The sequence below is a fragment of the Corvus hawaiiensis genome, chromosome 18, assembly GCF_020740725.1.
Source record: "Corvus hawaiiensis isolate bCorHaw1 chromosome 18, bCorHaw1.pri.cur, whole genome shotgun sequence".
Taxonomy (NCBI): Eukaryota; Metazoa; Chordata; class Aves; order Passeriformes; family Corvidae; genus Corvus; species Corvus hawaiiensis.
Genome location: NC_063230.1, coordinates 3,212,270 through 3,231,799, shown reverse-complemented (window position 1 = coordinate 3,231,799; position 19,530 = coordinate 3,212,270). Strand labels below are relative to the sequence as shown.

The following is a 19,530-nucleotide window of genomic DNA, read 5'->3' as shown; positions in this document are numbered from 1 at the left end:
TCTGTGCACCAAGCAGAGAATAAATGTGTTTGGTGGGTTCTCTCCATCTTCTGTATTTGCAGTACTGATGTGCATGAAGGCTTCTCTCCTGCTCAGACAGGTGACTTGCAATGGAAAGTCCCTGGTGGTCTTACCAGTGGGAATGTGACCATTGGGTAGCACCCCCTCTCCCCCCCCCTTTTTTCCCTGGCACATTCCATGTGTTTGGCAGCAGCACCAGGAAGCAGTATCCCTTGCCCATCTCCCCCTGCCTCCACATCCCTGTCCCCCCTGCCCCATCCTGCTCACAGGCACAGGAATGTGAAGACCATAGGGGCACAAATTGCTCCCTTGGGATGACTCAGCCTCAGGCTGAGCTCAGCATCCCTTTCTGCTGGGGAAAGTGGAATGGGGAGGGTCAGCTCCAAAGTTAGGCAGAAATCTGGGTTTGGTGGTGGTGCCTCCCCTGGCAGCTGTGCCCACCTCGAGCTGTAGCCTCACTCAGGCTGTTTCCACAGCTAGGATTCCCTTCCTATCCTGCTCTCTTCATCCCCCTGCATTGTGCTGAGCATCCCTTGTCCTCTGCTGTCCCGGTCACAATGAGCCAGGGCAGGATCACACTGCCTCACCTTCACTATGCTGGTGCTTTGTGTGAGGATGTGAAAGTTTTTGGATGTTTTTTTTTGGCTTCCATAAACTTAACTTCTCTTTCTCTTGGCCAGCAGGCAACACATCATGACTGCTCCGTTTCTACCAGTGTAACCCAGGCAGAGCAGGGACTGGGCTGTAGCCAGGGAGATAAGCTCGTCCCTCAGAAGATGCTGCCAGCTGGCATAAGAGGCTGGAGAAGCTGAGGATGCTGTGGGGAAGAGGTAGAGGGAGGTTTCACAGTGCTCTGGGCTGGTTGGTGCTGCCAAGGCCTGGGGCATTGCACAGCCCATAGGTAGCACCCACCCCTCCCTCCTCTCCCACTGGCCCCAGCCAGGCTGTTGTCCATGCAGAGCTTGGCCCATGCTTTCCATCACACCACTATTTGCAGTTGCCATTTCAGACCCTGCCAGGTGCCTGTCTCCTGTCTTTTTGTGTTTTGGAAAATGCCACAGAAGACAGAAACCCTAGCACTACAGTATTTCTGAACACAAAACGAAGTAAAAAGATGCTGTTTTGTCAATGGTTCAAAAATCCCCATGGCTGCTTCAGTGGGCAGGACTGCACAGTGGGGCACGGGGAGCCCTACAATATGATGTACTTGTCACCATCCTGACTGTGCCCAGGCTGTCAGGATGGTTGCTGCAAGGATATGGCTCTTTCCCCTTCCAGCTCCCCCATGCTGCAGCAGCATCCTCCCAAGCAAGAAGGCTGCAGCACAGGGTCCTACAGACAGCGCCATACTGTGCCTCCTCTTCCTTCAGGACAAGCAGAAAACAGCAGCAAAAGCTAAGACTGAGCAGGGTGAGTAAAGCCTGGGACATGGGAGGGTTGGTTGGGACAGAAATAAAAGAGGCAGTTGCTGTTTTCTCGCTGAGCATGGATACAGCTGTGCCAGGGGAGGGTTAGGTTGGATATCAGGGAAAGGTCCTTCCCCCAGAGGGTGCTGGGCACTGCCCAGGCTCCCCAGGGAATGGGCACGGCCCCGAGGCTGCCAGAGCTCCAGGAGCGTTTGGACAGCGCTGCCAGGGATGCCCAGGCTGGGGTTGTTGGGGTGTCTGAGCAGGGCCAGGAGCTGAGCTGGATGGTACCTGTGGGTCCCTCCCAGCTGAGGACATTCTGCAAAAGGTTGTGGGGAACCAGGGATCTGGGGGTTTCAAGGGCATCCTGTGCCTTGGGTGTTCAGGAGGCAGCACCTGCAGCCCTACACAGCCCCTGCAAACAGCTGCACACAACACCACCGACCCTGCGAAGCTGTCCTTCTTTCCTAGAAAGAGGGCTGGGGAAAGGATTAACTGCAAACCAGAGGGTCAAGAGGGGCTTCTCCTGCCCTACTGCACAGATGTCTGGGGGTCTTTGCAGAAGCTCACAGTGGGTAACAGCTGCTCCTGCATCAGCCAGCCCTGGGTGCAGCTGCAGCAGCAGAGCTCAGGCCCTGGGGCACCAGGGTACTCTGTGCCACTGTCACAGCATCCTGCATGGGCTGGAGAGGCAGCCCAGGGCCTAGAGCACCTCCCATCTTCCCTTAAGTTCCAGGAGCCCAGCTGCTGCCTGTACCAGTGCTGTTCTGGTCCCATGCTCCAGCAAGGCTCCCTGCTCCCCTCCAGGTTTTTTTTAAGGCAGAAGAGTCTCAGCTAGAGAAAAGGCAGGAGGTGAACAGCTCTGGAAAGCCGAAACATCAGCCCTTTGGTGTGGGTGGCTCACCAAGTAGAGGGACTGACCCAGGAAAAAAGGACACTGCAACATCTCCAGGCAGGGAGTCTCAGAGATGCCTGTGGTCCTGCAGAGCCCAGGAAAAAGTGCCCCTAATTTGAGGTGTGAAAGCCTGCAGGGTGCATGTCCCCCAAAAGCAGGTCTGAAGGTGGGGAGAGGCTCTCCCACGCTACCACTCTGCAGGTAGGGGGATGCCCCAGGGCTCCCAGCTCCCCCCAAGCCCATCACAGGCAGCTCCACAGCTTCTCCAGTCCCTGTCCCAAGAAGTTTGGCCTCACTCCTTTCCCCAAGCCCTGGCTTAGGCCAAAGCGTGCAGCATTAACCCCCCTTTGAGACCACGGCAGTGCCTGAGGACATGTGGCTGCCCAATAACAGAGAGACAGGAGCAGGAACAGTTGAGATTTAATAATTTCCATTCTCTGCAAATCCAGTGTACAGCAGAGACGAGCTGTGGTCCAGCTCCTGGCACTCCTACTGCCCCTGGTCCATCATTAGAGCCAGGGACTGTGGGCAGGGCAGGAATGGTACAGGGATGGGCCCAGCCCGCTCCCCTCACCCCTCCTGTTCCATCGGATGTGTGCCTGAGGATGGACAATCCCAGGCAGCTTATCCCAGCGGGATGGGGGAGAGCCTGGACCTGCCCAGCTCTGGTCAGTGCAAAGCCAGTCAGCAGGCTGGTAGTGGCTGCCTGGGACAGGAAACAGGGGCTGATCCTGCCCCTTCAAAGGTCTGGTTGAGGCAAAGCTCCAACCCTGGCAGAGGCTGGAGGAGCTTCTGGCTGAGGCCAGCTTGTCCCCAAGTCACCCAGCCCACCTGGACCTGAGCCCATGGGCACAAGGCAAGTGGATAAATCATGCTGTGCAATCCTGCCAGGGAAAAAAATCCCAGGACAGTGTTCATCAAGGCATGGGGTGGGCTGGCAGGAGAGCCCCAGCATGTCCCCCGGGACAGCTCGAGAGGCCGTGGGATGGTAGAGGGACATGCGTGGGGCAGTGCCAGCTGGGGTGAACCCAGAGGCCACTGGAAGGTGTGAGTGGTTCAACAGCAACAAGGACACTTGTCTCCCAGGGCAAAGGGGGCTGGGGGAGCTGCAGCAGAACTGGGATGGGGAATGGTGACAGTGGTTCAGGCTGAAGGCACAGGAGCCCCGGGGCTGGGGCTGGGGTCAGTGGCTGAAGAGGTTTCCTGTGAGGAGACGCCTCTTGACCTCTTTCCAGAGCAGGTCCCGCTCGCGGTTTGCCCGCTGCATGAAGCCCCTGTTCTCCTGGGCCCGGCGGGACAGGTAAGGCAGCACTTCGTTCACCGGCCCGTAGGGCACGTACTTGTACACAGGGAAGCCAGCCTGGCCTGCAGGGAGAGAGGCTGTGGATCAGGGAATTGCTGAGAGAGCAAAAAAATGTGGAAAGATGGGAAAAGAAGGTAAAAACGGAGGAAGAAAGTGAAAAAATGTGAAAAGGGAAAAGGGAAATAGGAGGAAGATACATGAAAAGGGGAAAAAAGGGGGGAAGGGGGAAGAAGGGACAGGAAGGGGGAGGAAGGGACAGGAAGGGGGAGGAAGGGACAGGAAGGGGGAGGAAAAAGGAGGAGAAGAAGGGGATAAAAGAGGGAAGAAAAAGGGGTGAGGAAAAAAGGGATGAAGAAAAAAAAGGGGGTGAAGAAAAAAAGGGGGGTGAAGAAAAAAAAGGGGGTGAAGAAAGAAAGGGGGGTGAAGAAAAAAAAGGGGATGAAGAAAAAAAAGGGGGCGGAAGAAAAAAAAGGGGGTGAAGAAAAAAAAGGGGGAGTGGAAGAAAAAAAAGGGGGGCAAATAAAAAAAGAGGGGGGAAAGAAAAAAAAGCCACCCACCCTTCCCTGCCTGCTCTGCCATGCCCCTGAGGCTGTGCCGATGGAGTGGGTATGGATGTGCAGGAGGCTGTGGCTGGGCACTGGGAGGGGGATCCAGCGGTGGAGACTGGTCGGGGGAGCAGCCGTGCATCTCTCCCGGCTCAGCACCGGGAGCTTGGGAAAGGGCCAGAGGGAGCGGGCCGAGGTCACCAGGAGCCCTGGGAATGTCAGCAGCCAGGGCTGGGCCAGCTCAAGGAGCGTTCAACCAGAAACATCAAGTTAACACATTTTTCCAGCATGACCGGAGGAGGCTGCAGATGGGCGGCCAAGCCCTGCTTCAGAGAGAAATCCAGGACAGAGCAGCATCTGCGCTGGACAACTGCCCAGTTTGCCTCCTGCTGCTCTGTTGGCCTTGGGACTCTGTTCTGGACACTGGTGCGGGCAGGGGGATCAGTCCCTGACTTGGGCTGTTGAAACAGGGATCAGTCCTGTCAACCTGGACCCTTGTGTGTCCCTCTGTTCAGGCCCCTGGCAGTGCTGTTTCGCTGCCTGGGCTGCTGGCTGAGGACAAGGTCACACAAGAGGCTGGTGCCATCCTGTTAGCAGAGAGCTCAGGACTTGGTGTGCACCTCCCATGGAGCCAAGGGACACCCCCAGGCCAAGGAGGTACAGGAGAGGGTTTCTGTCTGCCAGGACCAGTCTCTGCCCCACCCTGGGGCACCCTGATCTCTGCTCAGACTCCAAAGTGGGAATGTCTCTGCCCAGCCACTACGGGCTCATGGAACTCCAGGAGAGAGATGTGACTCTTCACTTATATCCTCATCTACATCTTCCCCAAACCCCACACAGGGGTCACAGCACTCCCCATAGCAAGGCACTGTGCTCAGCCAGTCCTGCTCTATGACAGGCCTTCCTCCCTTCTCCCCTGCCCTCCCTCCCCTAGACCCCACAGCAGCTGTTCAGGGGTCACGGTGGGGCTGGAGCACCTCTGCCAAGCCCCCCCCCCTCCACTCCCATCACTCACCCAGGGGGAAGGTGATCTGGTCACACATGCCCAGCAGCTGCCCGAAGCACACCTTCTTGTCTGAGGGATGGATCCCCAGCTCCATCATCCTGCAAAACAAGCCTCAGCATAGGGAGAGAGCAGACACAGCAGAGCTCACCAGGGCAGTGTGCCCCACCAGAGGACTGGAGATCATCTCCAAATAGGGTAGCATGGCACTGACCATGTCCCAGATGGATGCTGGGATGTAGAGCTTGAATGATTTGTTTTTACAACAGCCTCTGGGTTGGGGATGGGACCAGTTCTGCAGCCACTGGGGCCACCATGTTGTACCCCAGCTCCAAGCCCCATCTAAAGCCCTGAGCACCAGGTGGGAGCCAGGATCCCCCCAGGTGAGCTCAGGGGGGACCTGACAAACCACAGCACATCTCCCTGCAGCTCTGCTGGGCCCCCACATTCCTCAAGCCCCTTGTCCCTGCCTCACCATGGTGCCTGCCCAGCACTCACCTGCGCAGGGTGAACTTCACTGTGTCCTCATTGTGAGATGCCACCATCACACTGGCTTTCTGGCTATGCTTGATCTCCTCCAGGACATAGTCCAGGCACCTGTAAGGCAAGATGGGCCTCTGGTGAGGCCTCTTCCCACTGGGGCAGCAGGGAGCAGTGTGCCTGGGGTTGTCCCCTACCTGTGGTACATCTCGTTGGTCTTCTCATAGTTTGGGTTGATGGGATCCTCATAGCCCATCTGAGCTGCCCTCTCCCTCTCCTGCTCCATGTAGGCACCACGCACCAGCTTGGTGCCAAAGTGCCAGCCCTCCCGGCGCGACAGCTCCACGTCCCCTGTCACGTTGTTGTAAGCCTCCTGTGACCAGGTGGAAGAGATGGCACTAGGTCATTGCTCCAGTGCCACCCCTGACTGTGCCTCAGCAGCTGTGCCATTGCACTGCCATGGCTTCGGGAGCTGAGGTCTCCATCCATCTGTACCAGCAGGCACTGGGAGATGCCTGCCTCACCTTCAGGTAGCACTGGTAGGTGTTGTAGATGATGGGCTGGCTCCTGTTGAAGCGGCGCTGCGTCTCCACGGTGAGGCGGCTGATGGCTGGCTGGAAGTAGCTCTGCTCCGCGTCCACCATCAGCCTCACACCCTTCTCCATGGCTCTCTGGGGGGTGAATGACCCACAGGTTGGGTTCATAGGGCTTCCTGCTCCATGTGTCCCCCTCTGTGGCTCCCTCAGCCCCAGGCCCCCTCACCTTAGCGAGGACATCCATGCGTTGCAGCATCCGCTTCATCTGCAGCTCTTCCTCCTTGCTGAAGCGTGACAGCAGAGGCTCCAGCTGCCCAGTCTGAAACAAGAACAGTTTTGTGGCACCCTGCCTGCACCCAGCTCTGCCCATGGGGGACACAAATGCCCCTGGAGGGAGCCCATCCCCAGGACTGCTGCCCCACCCCAGCCCCCCAACCCCCACCAGCCAGCATGGCGTGACAGGGTGCCCACCCATCCTGCCAGCCTGGTGGTTGTGCACTGTGGTCACAGCGTGGCTGAGCTCTGCCACCAGCACTGCAGCCACCAGCATTTACTAGGAAGAGCATGAGACCCTCACCCTGCTTCCACAAACACTCTGTGGCACCACTCTGGGGGTGGCAAAGGCGGGTACCCACCTTCCTATTGGGGATGAGCAGAGGCCGGGAGAGCTTGGTGCGGCTGTCGAACAGGCTGTTCCAGTCCAGCAGGTCCACAGTGCTGGGAGCAGAGAGCCAGGTCCTTGCTGATGTCTTGCAAAGGCAGGGGGCTCTCTATCAGCTCCCAACCCCCACCAGCAAGAAGGATACATGACACGTGCCACCCTGACCTGTCTTGTCACCTCCACCCAAACTTCCCCTGTGCTCCATTGCTGTGCTGGAGCTTTTGGAGACCTCCCACTGCTGCTGCCCCAGGGACAGGCACAAAGTCCCGCAGTGTCCCCACCCTGCAGCACCCCCAGCTCCCAGGCAGCTTACCCGCTCGTGCCCACGTTCTTGCCCGTGAACCACTGCTGGCTCTCTGCCTTGCTCACAATGCCGAGGTTGGCCAGTGCCTCCTGCCACCGAAAGGAGCGTCAGGGGCTACAGGGGTCTGTCTGCTTGAGGTGTCACAGCTCAGGGCTGCTCTGGCACCTCTGTGTCCATGGCCACCTCCAGCAGTGTGTCCCTGCAGCACAGCCTCCTCCCACAGGCATCACCTGCCTCACCTGCAGCTTCTCCACCTCCAGCTTTGTGTCCAGGACTGCCCACCCGGCCTGGCCCTGCTCTGCGGCCATTTGGTGGAAGAACCTCCGCCACTTCACCAGCACCTCTGAGAACCGCACCTGTGGGGACAGAGCTCCAGGTGAGACACCCAGGTTGGAGCCTCCTGTCCTGCCAGGGCTTTGCAAGATCACTCACACCCAGCCCAAGGCAGATGCTGACCCCAGAGAAGGGCACCTTGGCCAAGCCAAGCAATACAGACCTCACACACCCCCCTTCATGTTGGGACCTTTAAACTTCTAAGCTCTTGATGTCTCCCCAAAAGTTAAGGCAGGGTCTCCAGGGGTCTTGGGCTCACAGAGGACAGGCTGTTGGTGCCCACTCCTCTCTGCCATTACTAGAGATGCCACCTGGCACCTGACCCAGCAGAAGCATCATCTGTGGCCCTGGCTCTGCCCTACCACACCCAGTCACAGCTCTGGCACTCACCAGGAACTGGGGTCTGGCCAGCGCTGTCAGCTTGATGGCAGAGAAGCCGTCCTCTGAGCTGCCACCTGGATGGAGCCACAAGGACAGAGTCAGCCTAACAGTCAGCCCTTGGGCAGGAGGGATACAGTGGTGGTGGGACTGAGGGATCCTGGCAGTCCCCAGCACAGTGGGGCTGTCCAGGACACATGGAGCACTCACTTGAAGCATCAATGCAGTGGAGAAAAGTCTCCATGTGCTGGTCACACTTGGCCTCATCAGCGTAGAAATAGGTGTGGGCACCGGTGACTCCACTACGGTGATCCCCAAATCCCTGATGGGCTCGGTATTGCTTCTCCCTTTGTTCTGCTCCTGGGGTGGAAGAGGATGGAGATGGGCCATGCCCCACCAAGCTCCTATGGCCTCCCCAGGAGCTTTCAGTGTGGGTGAAGGGGAGAGAGGCTCCAGCTTGGACCTCAGAAGAGCCCCCAGCGCTGACAAGGGCCCTGCTTGCTCTGTGCCTGAGCAGAGGCTGAGTCTTTGCTGAGGGGCAGGACTGGGCCAGGAACCACATTGTTCTTCATTCAGCTCATTTTTTGAGGCTGTGGTACCTGGGTCCTTCCCCCACAACACCAGGCCTGCAGTGCCTGGACCTCCAGGCTATCTCCTGTCACTCACCTCCCATCTCCTTCTCGGCTGCAGAGGTGCGGGAGCTAAGAAGAGAAACAGGGAAGATAAGGGCCAGGTCAGCAACCCCCTGCAACCCTACACTGATGGACAGGGAAGCTCTGAGGCTCCTGTGCTGCCATCCTGGTGCTGGACCCTGCTGTTCCCTTGCCATCCCATTGCTGATGGGATCCAACTGGCAGGTCAGATGGCTAAATCCACCTGTGGAAGGGTACAGGGCTTCACCATCCATCCAGAGAAGACTTGGGAGCCCTGAGGCAGCACAGTGAGGATGGCCTGTCCCAGGGTTCAGAGCTGCCGTCCAACAGACCACCCCATGGCAAGGACAAGGTCAGTCCTGTGGGGCTGGCATGCTCCATCTCCAACCTGCTCATGGTCCTTGCTGGGGTGACACCAAGCCTCAACCCACTGCCTCCTCATCTTCATAGCACCAGCAGCCAGACCATGAAGCACGGAGCTTCTCCAGACCCCGAGCACATCAAGCCGAGGGTGCCCTACTACTCCATGCTCCTCTGTGCCTTGGCTTCAGCAAACAACTCATAAACAACGTCTCATTTTCAACTCCAGCTGACCTCGGATGTCATTTTAAGCCCAAACTCTCTGCCATGGAGATAACAGGGCTCTGACAGCCTGGGGGATGCTGGCCAAGTCACGAGATCCTTTCTGAGCTTGAGTAGCTAAGCCTTCTTGCTGGCGCCCTAAACCCAGCCACAGACCCAGGGTCTCACCTGGAACAGGGCCAGCCCCTGGAGAGCAGCTCTGGGTGGCAGCAGAGCCATCTCCTCCAGGAGGTCTCTGCCTTGGCATCACTGTCCCCAAAGTGGCTGTGCCCAATGGGGAAGAAGCACAGTGCGAGGGAAGCAGCAAAGCCACCCATCTGGAGCCAGCAGGCCTGGACAAGAGAGCAGAGAGGCACATGGCATGGTCCCAGGACATGTTCTCCCACATGGAAACCCTGTGACAGGGATTAGGGGCTGCTGGAAGCATAAACAACCAGAAACAAGCCGTTCCCTCTGGCCCCCTGGAGCCAGGAACAGCCCCACATTGCTCAAAGTGCCACAGAGCCCGGGGTGAGCCAGGGCAGGAGCAGCTGGAGCTCATGGGAAGCAGCAGGCACCATGTCTAGCAGGCTCTGCTCCCTGATTTTACTCGCCTGAGGACAGGGAAAGCAGCTTTCTGTCCCTGAATACAGAGGGTGGAGGAAAGGAAGGAGATCATACACTCAGAAACGGTATTTGTCAGCAAAGCCCTTGCTAGGTGGAAGCTCCTTTTGAAGCAGGCGGTGTGGCATAGGGGACAGCTTCAGCTGAACACTGCTGTGATGTGAGGACACACAGAGACATGGGTCCTGCAGGCAGGGGACAGCTCTGAGCCCAAGGCACACCTTGGGCACAAGATCTGAGGCGCTGGGGACAAGTGGCTGGAGTGAAGGCACACAGTTCAATTAGCAAAAGGCACCCTTGGAGTTAGAGTGTTTTATACTCCTGAAGACAAACACACCCTTCCCAGCAGCATTCCTGCTGCATGACTGCACCAGGCGTTCCTTCACCCTCTAGGGGGGGTATTCAAAGCAGTGCCACGGTGCTCACTTTGTTCTTCTGCATCAAGCAAAAAAAGGAAGCTCCTTCCAGCTGAAGAAATAACTTAGTCCTGGATATCAGCTACTCACTTTGCAATATTATTCTTGGCCAGCAAAGCCATTCCCTCACCCACCAAGTGCCACTGAACCAGGCTTATACCTGACCATCCCTTCTGCAAACCCACAGCAAGTCTCTTAGAGCAGGTCCCATCTCCAGGCGCTGTCCAGATGCTCCTGGCAGGCTGTATCCAGAAAGGAACAACCTCGAGGTTGAGCTCAGGGCCTGGGAGCTCACACTCGCCTAAAGCAGGTTGTGATGATTTGCTGGATGGCTGGGAAGGGTAATCTGGCTGACATAGCAGATGGGGCTTTCAGGAAGTTTTGGATCAGGCTATGCAAACCAGCTCAGGAGGAGCACAAAGGTGCCACTACCACAAATAATCCCTTTGGCCCTGGAGGTTACCTGGAGGATGCCAGCAGCACAGCATGTTTGCTTTGCTCAGCAGCAAATGGGTCTGGCAAAGGGGATGAGGGACCAGGGACAAGCTGTCCTTGAATTACCACATCCACGGAAAAGACTCATGGTTACATGAAGTTCATTTTGGAGCTATGGGTGCTTAAAATCCCAAAGGTAGGAATAAAGCAAAGCTCTTGGCAGAATAGACCTTCAACGTGCTCCATGCAGGAGTTGTCAGCACACACCAGCCCAGGACCACCACAGGACTGCCTTGGAGAGCTTCAAGCTAAATAGAAGCTGCCCCATGATCCTAGGGACATGCTGACAGAGCACTGGGCAGGGGGGGCAGCAGCACTGGGAGCAGGAGGAGAAGGGGAGGTGGCAGCTCTGAGAGCAGGATTGGCCAGGCTGGACAGTGATCCCACACTGGGGCAGGTGTCAGATATCCACACAAGGAATTTCTAGAGGAAGCCAAGTCCACACTCCGCATGGCAGAGCCTGAAAAGCATCTGACAATGCTTATGGCAGGATTGTCCCTCCCCTGTGTCAGCACAACCCCAACCCACCTGCAGTCTTGGGATGCCTGTGGGCCAGCAATGGCCCCAAGGCTGCCAGAAGGCTACAACCACCTCCACTATGGGGGGGCTCTCTGTTTCACCCCACGGGTAAAAGAAGCCCCTGCCCAGTGCTGCCTCTCCACCCCCCACCCAGGGCTGAACCCACCCCGAAGCCCCCAGCCCTCTGCTGCCTGCAGGACACTTATTTTCCAGCTGTGTCACCATGACCTGGCAGCAGCCTTCAGCACGTGGCTGAGGCCTCCTGGGACAAGCTGGCAGAGTCCTGGATGCCAGCCTGAGCAGGGCAGGCAGGGGCCTGCGGCAGGCAGGATAAGCCAGTTCTTGCCCACATTGCATTGTTGTTCCCAGCCGGAAAGGCTGTGGAAAAGGTGCCACAGCCTGTTGCTGGGGTGGAAAGGGCATTTCCCTGCCATTATCTCTGGCTTGCTCCAGAACAACAGGAGATGGCACCAAGAGGCCACAACACCCACTGACTGCTGTGGCTTGTACCTCTGCTTCCTGGCAGCACAATCCCAAAGCATTCACCAAAGGGAAGGGGACAGCTCCAGAGTCCAGCAGCCATGAACCCAGGACTGCCCACCCCTCTCAACCACGTGCAGCCCAACTGAGCACCAGCCCTGGCAGAAGCACTGAGAATTTGGGATTTTGCCCCAAACAGAGCCAAGGAGGACACAGAGTGATGGCTGGCAAGGGACAGGTTTCAACATAACCCTTTCAGTGCCACCCTGGGCTTTGTCCCTGTTCATAGAATTATAGAACAGCCTGAGGTGGAAGGGACCCATGAGGACATCAAGTCCCACTCCTAGCCCTGCAAAGGACAACAATCCACCCTGTGCTCGATGGTCCAAACACTCCTTGAGCTCTGGCAGCCTTGGGACCGTGATCTTTCCCTGGAGATCCTGTTCAGTGCCCAACCATCCTCTGGGTGAAGACCCTTTTCCTGATATCCAGGCAAATCCCACTGGGGCTTGGACAGGGATGCATTGGGAACTCTCTTGGAAGTGAATGCCCCACACAGCACAGGCAGAACTCACCTAGCAACTCACAATCGCAAATCTGCAGCAGGGGGGGAGCAGCACAGCCCAGCCAGCTCACAAACCACTGCAGGCACCCATCAGCAGGAGGGATACAGGTGCAGGCAAAACCTGTCTGAAAGTCTTCTACGGTCACCCACAGGAAAGCCCTTGGCCCAGCAGAGCCAGGCATGGAGGGCAGCAGTGCCAGCCTGGCAGCACCGGTGCTGCCGGCTCAGCCCCACGGGAATGCCGAATACTGTGCCCGGACCAGGGCTGTGTGTCCAGGGGAGAAACACCTGCCTACACACCTTCAAAACAGCCACACCCCTGCCAGGCATCAGCAGGGTGTTTTGAAGCTTTTCTAGAAAAAACCGAAAGTTTGCAGCCCACTCTGGGACGGCGCAGGCCTGCGTCCCCCCGCACAGCTCCCGTGCCCGCGCTGCCCCCACCAGTGCCTGCTCCCATCACGGCCGCACAGACCCTTCACTCCCGCGGATGTCTGGCAGCAGCAGCAGCAGCAGCGAGGGGCAGTGGCACCCGCCATGGCACATGGGGGTGCCCGATAAGCAGTGCCCGGGTGTGGACCAGAGATAAGGCTCCTAGCGGCAGCACCTGCATCACCACCCTGGCTCACAAACCACCTCGCAAACCACCCTAAAAAAGCTCGCAAACCACCCTAAAAAAGCCATTTCCGCTGTGTTTTTAACAGTACGTGACAAGCATGTGACACCCTGATGGTGTCCCCAGCTGCCCACAGGAACTGCCGCTGTGCAGCCTGGTCCGGGGGACGCCGCATCCCCAGCCCGTGTCCTCCGGAAGGGCCACCCTTGTCGTGGGTGGGGGGATACCGCCCACCCCCGTGACCGTGGGGTGCCGGCCAGCGGCCCATCGATCCGGAGAGCGGAGCTGCCCGGAACTGGAGCCTGAATAATGGAAAGTTACCGGCAGCTTTGGGCTGGTGCCAGCTCTTGGCAGAGGGCGGGAGGCAGTGAAAGCTGCCCGGGACTGGGGGGCAGTGCGGGAACGGGGGGCACCACCCCAGCTTGAGACGGGTGGAAATGGTGGAGGGTGGAAGTCGTGGAATCATGGATTTGCTAAGATTGGAAAAGAGCTCCAAGATCACTGAGCCCACCAAAATGTGGGGGGCAGCATCCCAGTGTTTGTAAGGTGGGGGATGAAGGCGGCAGGAATGGGGGGAGGGGGGGGGGAAAGGGGGACTTCAGGTGCGACAGCAACGCACTGTGTGCGGGGGGGGGGGGGGGGGGGACACAGCGCCCCGGGAGGGTTAGGGAAAATGGGACGTGGCTGGCAGCACCTCACAGGGAAGATGGAATGGGGGGGGTCAGCATCCCATAGGAGATGGAGGATAGAGGCGGGAACCCCCTCAGGGTGTGCAGGAGGGTTCCGGGTGTACAGCACTGCCGGGGAGGGGTTGCACTCCGGTGTGTGCAGGGGAATAAATGGGGACAGAGGCGGTGCAGCAGACAGGGGTGCAGCACCCGGTATGTGCAGAGGGGCGGGGGGGGCGATACAGCCCAGTGGGGGCCCAGCACCCCCGTGTACAGGACACAGTCCCCGCCGTGTGCGGGGCACTGCCACTCCCGTGTTCTGGGCACTGCCATCCCCTGCCGTGTTCTGGGCACTGCCACTCCCGTGTTCTGGGCACTGCCATCCCCTGCCGTGTTCTGGGCTCTGCCACCCCCTGCCGTGTTCTGGGCACTGCCATCCCCTGCCGTGTTCTGGGCACTGCCACCCCCGTGTTCTGGGCACTGCCATCCCCTGCCGTGTTCTGGACACTGCCACCCCCGTGTTCTGGGCTCTGCCATCCCCTGCCGTGTTCTGGGCTCTGCCACCCCCGTGTTCTGGGCACTGCCATCCCCGTGTTCTGTGCTCTGCCACCCCCGTGTTCTGGGCACTGCCATCCCCTGCCGTGTTCTGGGCACTGCCACCCCCGTGTTCTGGGCACTGCCACCTCCGTGTTCTGGGCACTGCCATCTCCGTGTTCTGGGCATTGCCACCCCCGTGTTCTGTGCTCTGCCACCCCCGTGTTCTGGGCACTGCCATCCCCTGCCGTGTTCTGGGCACTGCCATCTCCGTGTTCTGGGCACTGCCACCTCCGTGTTCTGGGCACTGCCATCTCCGTGTTCTGGGCACTGCCATCCCCTGCCGTGTTCTGGGCACTGCCACCTCCGTGTTCTGGGCACTGCCATCCCCTGCCGTGTTCTGGGCACTGCCATCCCCTGCCGTGTTCTGGGCATTGCCACCTCCGTGTTCTGGGCTCTGCCACCCCCGTGTTCTGGGCTCTGCCACCCCCGTGTTCTGGGCACTGCCATCCCCGTGTTCTGGGCACTGCCATCCCCGTGTTCTGGGCACTGCCATCCCCTGCCGTGTTCTGGGCACTGCCACCCCCTGCCGTGTTCTGGGCACTGCCACCCCCGTGTTCTGGGCACTGCCATCCTCTGCCGTGTTCTGGGCACTGCCATCCCCGTGTTCTGGGCACTGCCATCCCCTGCCGTGTTCTGGGCATTGCCACCTCCGTGTTCTGGGCTCTGCCACCCCCGTGTTCTGGGCACTGCCATCCCCTGCCGTGTTCTGGGCACTGCCATCCCCGTGTTCTGGGCACTGCCATCCCCTGCCGTGTTCTGGGCACTGCCACCCCCGTGTTCTGGGCACTGCCACCTCCGTGTTCTGGGCACTGCCATCTCCGTGTTCTGGGCATTGCCACCCCCGTGTTCTGTGCACTGCCACCCCCGTGTTCTGGGCACTGCCATCCCCTGCCGTGTTCTGGGCACTGCCATCTCCGTGTTCTGGGCACTGCCACCTCCGTGTTCTGGGCACTGCCATCTCCGTGTTCTGGGCACTGCCATCCCCTGCCGTGTTCTGGGCACTGCCACCTCCGTGTTCTGGGCACTGCCATCCCCTGCCGTGTTCTGGGCACTGCCATCCCCTGCCGTGTTCTGGGCATTGCCACCTCCGTGTTCTGGGCTCTGCCACCCCCGTGTTCTGGGCTCTGCCACCCCCGTGTTCTGGGCACTGCCATCCCCTGCCGTGTTCTGGGCACTGCCATCCCCTGCCGTGTTCTGGGCACTGCCACCCCCGTGTTCTGGGCACTGCCATCCTCTGCCGTGTTCTGGGCACTGCCATCCCCGTGTTCTGGGCACTGCCATCCCCTGCCGTGTTCTGGGCATTGCCACCTCCGTGTTCTGGGCTCTGCCACCCCCGTGTTCTGGGCACTGCCATCCCCTGCCGTGTTCTGGGCACTGCCATCCCCGTGTTCTGGGCACTGCCATCCCCTGCCGTGTTCTGGGCACTGCCACCCCCGTGTTCTGGGCCCTGCCATCCCCGTGTTCTGGGCCCTGCCATCCCCTGCCGTGTTCTGGGCACTGCCACCCCCGTGTTCTGGGCTCTGCCACCCCCGTGTTCTGGGCACTGCCATCCCCTGCCGTGTTCTGGGCACTGCCACCTCCGTGTTCTGGGCACTGCCACCCCCGTGTTCTGGGCACTGCCATCTCCGTGTTCTGGGCACTGCCATCCCCTGCCGTGTTCTGGACACTGCCACCCCCGTGTTCTGGGCACTGCCACCTCCGTGTTCTGGGCACTGCCATCTCCGTGTTCTGGGCATTGCCACCCCCGTGTTCTGTGCTCTGCCACCCCCGTGTTCTCGGCACTGCCATCCCCTGCCGTGTTCTGGGCACTGCCATCTCCGTGTTCTGGGCACTGCCATCCCCTGCCGTGTTCTGGGCACTGCCACCTCCGTGTTCTGGGCACTGCCATCCTCTGCCGTGTTCTGGGCACTGCCATCCCCGTGTTCTGGGCACTGCCATCCCCTGCCGTGTTCTGGGCACTGCCACCTCCGTGTTCTGGGCACTGCCATCCCCTGCCGTGTGCGGGCCATGGGCGGCAGCATGGGGGGGGCGAGGCCGTGACGCAAGCGGTCCCGCAGCCAATGGGAGAGGGGGGCTGGGCGGGCGCAGCCAATGGCAGCGCGGCCAGGGGCCGCCCCCGGCCCGCCCGCAGCGCCGCGGTGCCGCACTCACCGCCCGTCGCCCAGGTCCTCCTCCACGCTGTAATCCAGCACGGCGCCCACGCCGAAGGCCTGGTTCCGCCGCAGCAGCGGCTTGATGGCCTCCTGGTCCTCCCCGGCTACGAACTGCCCGTAGAACGTCATCTTCATCAGCCGCTCGAACAGCGTCTGCCCCAGCACCCGCTGGCACAACTGCAGCAGCTGCGGGACAGCAGCGGCTCAGCACCCGTCCCGCACCGGCATCCCCGGAGGAAAAGTCCCCACGACCTAGGACTGGCATCCCCCAAAACGGGCACACCCCAGCCCGGGACCGAGAGCTCCCCAACACGCTCACCCCCAGTCCGAGACTTCCCCCGGAAGGGGAATGACACGTCCCGAAATGGGCACCCCCAGGGTGAGAGCCCCCCGAGCCTAGGACCGGCACCCCCCGGAGTGACAGTATCCCTGGCACGCACCAACATCCTGCAAAACAGGCACTCCCCCGTGACGAAAGATCCCCCCATTTGGAGCAGTCACCCCTGTAGCGACAGAACCCCCATCCCGGGACTCGCAGTCCCAAAATGGGACTCCCCGGAGCAAGAAGCCTCTCCAGAAGGGGACTGACACCTGCCGGAGCGGGCCGCCCCTGAGCGAAAGCCCCGCCGGCCCAGAGCCGGTAACCCCCCAAGCGGGGACAAGCCCCGCCCCGGAGAACCCCCCCAAGTTGGACCCCTTCCTCCACCCACCTCCCGGTTGTGCTGCACCAGCGGCTCCACGGCGCACAGCCCCAGCACCACCAGCCCCCGCAGCAGCTCCGCGCTGCTCTTGCTGCGGAACGCCTCGCGCGCGTCCCCGAAATCCACGGCGGGCGGCGGCGGGCTCCGCTCCGCGCCCCGCGGGGGAGGGGGCGGCCCCGGCCGGAGTCCCGTGCTCGCTGCCGCCGGGGAGGACCCGCGGGGGGCGCCGGCGGGCGCGGAGCGCGGGCGGCTTGGGGGATCGCACCGGCGAACGGCGGCGCGGAGCACCCGGGCGGCGCTCGGGAGAGCCATGGGCACGGCGGGGTCGCTGCCCGTCGCCGCCTTAAGTACGGCCCGCGCGGGACCGCCCCCGGGCCTCCAGCTCCGCGGCCCCGCTCCGCCCCGCCTTTGGCTCCGCTCTGCTGCCACCGGAACCGGTACCGCGCCCCGGCACTGCCCCGGCACCGGGACGGGGACTGATTCTGGGACCGGCAGCGGGACTGGAAATGGGAGTGGCACTGGCACCGAGACAGGCATCAGCACGGCCACGGGGATGGGAACTGGGACTGATTCCGGGACAGGCACCGACACGAGGACAGGGACCGGCAGCGGGACTGGGAACGGGTCCGGCACCGAGACCGGCACTGGAACCGAAAACGGAAGCGGCACCAGGACTCGGACCTGGACAGGGACCGGGACCAGCACCGGCACCGAGACTGGCACTGGGACCGGAACTACGGTCGGGAGCGGGACTGCGACCAAGACCGACACTGGGATAGAGACCAAGACCGACACGGGGATACGAACCGGGACTGGCACCGTCACCGGGGCCAGCACCAGGACTGGAGCCACCCTGCCCAGTGCACCCCGCTCCCGCAGCCCCCTGGCCGGTGCCTTCCCCATTCCTATCCCCTTGACGCAGCCGGTCCCGGGGACACCTCCCTCCCCGGAAGCCCCAGGAAGGGCCTGGAGGGGCAGGTGCGGCTCGAGGGGAGCCCTGGGTGGGGCTTGGAGTAGTGCTGGGAGCAGGGCAAAAAGAGCCTCATGCCTTTGGAGGAGCCCTTGGGAAAATTATGAAGGTCCCAAGGGAACTTTGAAGTGGTCCCTGAAGGGGACCTGTGGGAGCACCGGGGCCAACCCTGCAGAGCCAAGGGGCTACTGACTGCTCAGGGCAGCCCCAGAGAGGGCCCAAGGATGCCTCAAAGGGTCCTTGTTCCCTCGTATCCTTGGGGCAGGCTGTGGTATATCCAGCCTATGGAGCTGGAAAAACTTGGGGAGGGGATCCCAGACCTGCGGGACCTATCATGGGAGAGATGTTTCAAGCTCCCGCACTTGCTCCTCCTGATGTGTGCATCAACAGGTTGGGGATTTCAGCTGGATACTCGCTCATTTGGTCGGGGTCCATGGGTGCTTGGGGTGCTTCAGGCAGCAGACTTGGCTCCCTCGTCACGGGCTGGGGCTGTTTACCTTCGCCTGCTCCGTCTGGGGCTGGCAGGACCTCGGGATCTTCCCAGGCAGGACGAGTGCCTGTCCTGCTCCTAGCAGGGGTTTGCTTGAGCTGTTCCTCCCCGGCGCACTCAGTGCTGAGCTCCGGAGATCGCCGAGCACCTCCCTGACACCCCGCGGCCAGAAATGCTCCCGAGTCTTGGCCTGGGAGATCAGGTACCTCCCTTCCTTTTCGCAGGATTGTTTCACAGCAGCATCACAGCTGCGTCCTTTCTCTGTGCCCGTGCCCCTTCTCTGTGCCCTCATCCCTTCTCTGTGCCCACATCCTCTCTCTGTGACCATGTTCCTTCTCCATGCCCATCTCTCCAGTCCCGTTTCCATGATGACGCCGGGCTGATGCAGAGCTGTCCAAATTCAGTTCCTCAGTGACATCTTGTGCTGGGAATGCTCAGCGCAGGCAGGAGCTGGGAAAATTAGTTCCTGCAATTGTTTTTTCCTGCCCTCCCTAACACTGACATTGCTGTAACCAACAGTGAAACCACGGAGATTCCCTGAGCTCATTTGTAAGGTTTTCTTTGGGAACATCTTGTCCTTCCACAGAGACAGCCGGAGACGGGGCATTGCCTCTGACAGAGCTGGGTACAAAGTTCTGGAAAAGCATCCACTTCCTTCAAAACATTCCCTGTGCTGTGCTAACTCTTTTGTGCCATTTAGAGATAATAATAATTTACCTGAAGCTCCTTGCCATAATGAGACTGCACATACGAATTCTTGGGCTGCAGTTCAAACCTTGTTTCTCATCCAGGTGTCACAGAAAATTCCCTTCAAAGGCTCTAATGGCACCAGTCACCCCTGGGAAACACTCGCCTGGTCCTAGCAGGGAAAGCTTCCAAGCGCTGCCTGCTGTGCCAGCAGAGCTGCAGCCCTGCAGCGTCCGGCTGGGACTGAGAGCTTGTGGTGCAAAACCAGGTCTGAGTTTCTGAAGAAACTTTATTCTCAGGCCCAAACTCAGAGATGAAATGTAAAAAAGCCACTTTTTGGTGGAAGTGAAATCTGATGGGGTTTCTCTCAGGATGGTTGTACCTGAAGCAGAGGAAATCCCTGAGCTGGCAGCCCTGCCAGTGGTGGGGAGACTGACAAGGGATGCTCCAGGCTGCTGTGGGGACTGTGCCAA

At 60.2% G+C, this 19,530-nt stretch overlaps 1 protein-coding gene and 1 long non-coding RNA gene across 6 annotated transcripts; both read right to left on the bottom strand.

Annotated features, from left to right (window-relative positions):
* Positions 1-2,725: 2,725 nt before the first annotated feature.
* Positions 2,726-17,095, bottom strand: PRODH (proline dehydrogenase 1). 5 transcript variants are annotated; one of them, XM_048322856.1, is made up of 14 exons: positions 16,920-17,094; positions 16,208-16,395; positions 8,532-8,566; positions 8,076-8,225; positions 7,878-7,942; positions 7,394-7,510; positions 7,164-7,243; positions 6,825-6,906; positions 6,416-6,508; positions 6,178-6,324; positions 5,851-6,026; positions 5,672-5,770; positions 5,186-5,274; positions 2,726-3,687 (listed from the first exon to the last, which is right to left on the bottom strand). In XM_048322856.1, the coding sequence occupies exons 2-14, from the start codon at positions 16,342-16,344 to the stop codon at positions 3,506-3,508; spliced, it is 1,452 nt and encodes a 483-aa protein (XP_048178813.1). In that variant the 5' UTR covers positions 16,345-16,395; positions 16,920-17,094; the 3' UTR covers positions 2,726-3,505. The 5 variants fall into 5 exon arrangements, with proteins under 5 accessions (XP_048178813.1, XP_048178817.1, XP_048178816.1 ...); XM_048322857.1 differs by lacking the exon at positions 2,726-3,687 and adding an exon at positions 4,139-4,628 and having other exon boundaries at positions 16,920-17,095; XM_048322860.1 differs by lacking the exons at positions 16,208-16,395; positions 16,920-17,094 and adding an exon at positions 12,189-12,829.
* On the bottom strand, positions 13,389-14,562 carry LOC125335327. The gene is made up of 3 exons (XR_007207416.1): positions 14,435-14,562; positions 14,212-14,261; positions 13,389-14,142 (listed from the first exon to the last, which is right to left on the bottom strand). It is a non-coding gene; the product is annotated as an uncharacterized LOC125335327 (long non-coding RNA).
* Positions 17,096-19,530: the final 2,435 nt, after the last annotated feature.

Bases quoted from the DNA above. Each gene is read 5' to 3' on its own strand.
- PRODH (XM_048322858.1), bottom strand. From the start codon at position 8,772: ATGGATGGTGAAGCCCTGTACCCTTCCACAGGTGGATTTAGCCATCTG. The intron at 7,943-8,075 runs GTGAGTGCTCCA...GGCTCCATCCAG, and splicing joins CCACTGCATTGATGCTTCAA to GTGGCAGCTCAGAGGACGGC. The intron at 6,509-6,824 runs GTGGGTACCCGC...TTCTTGTTTCAG, and splicing joins TGCTCATCCCCAATAGGAAG to ACTGGGCAGCTGGAGCCTCT.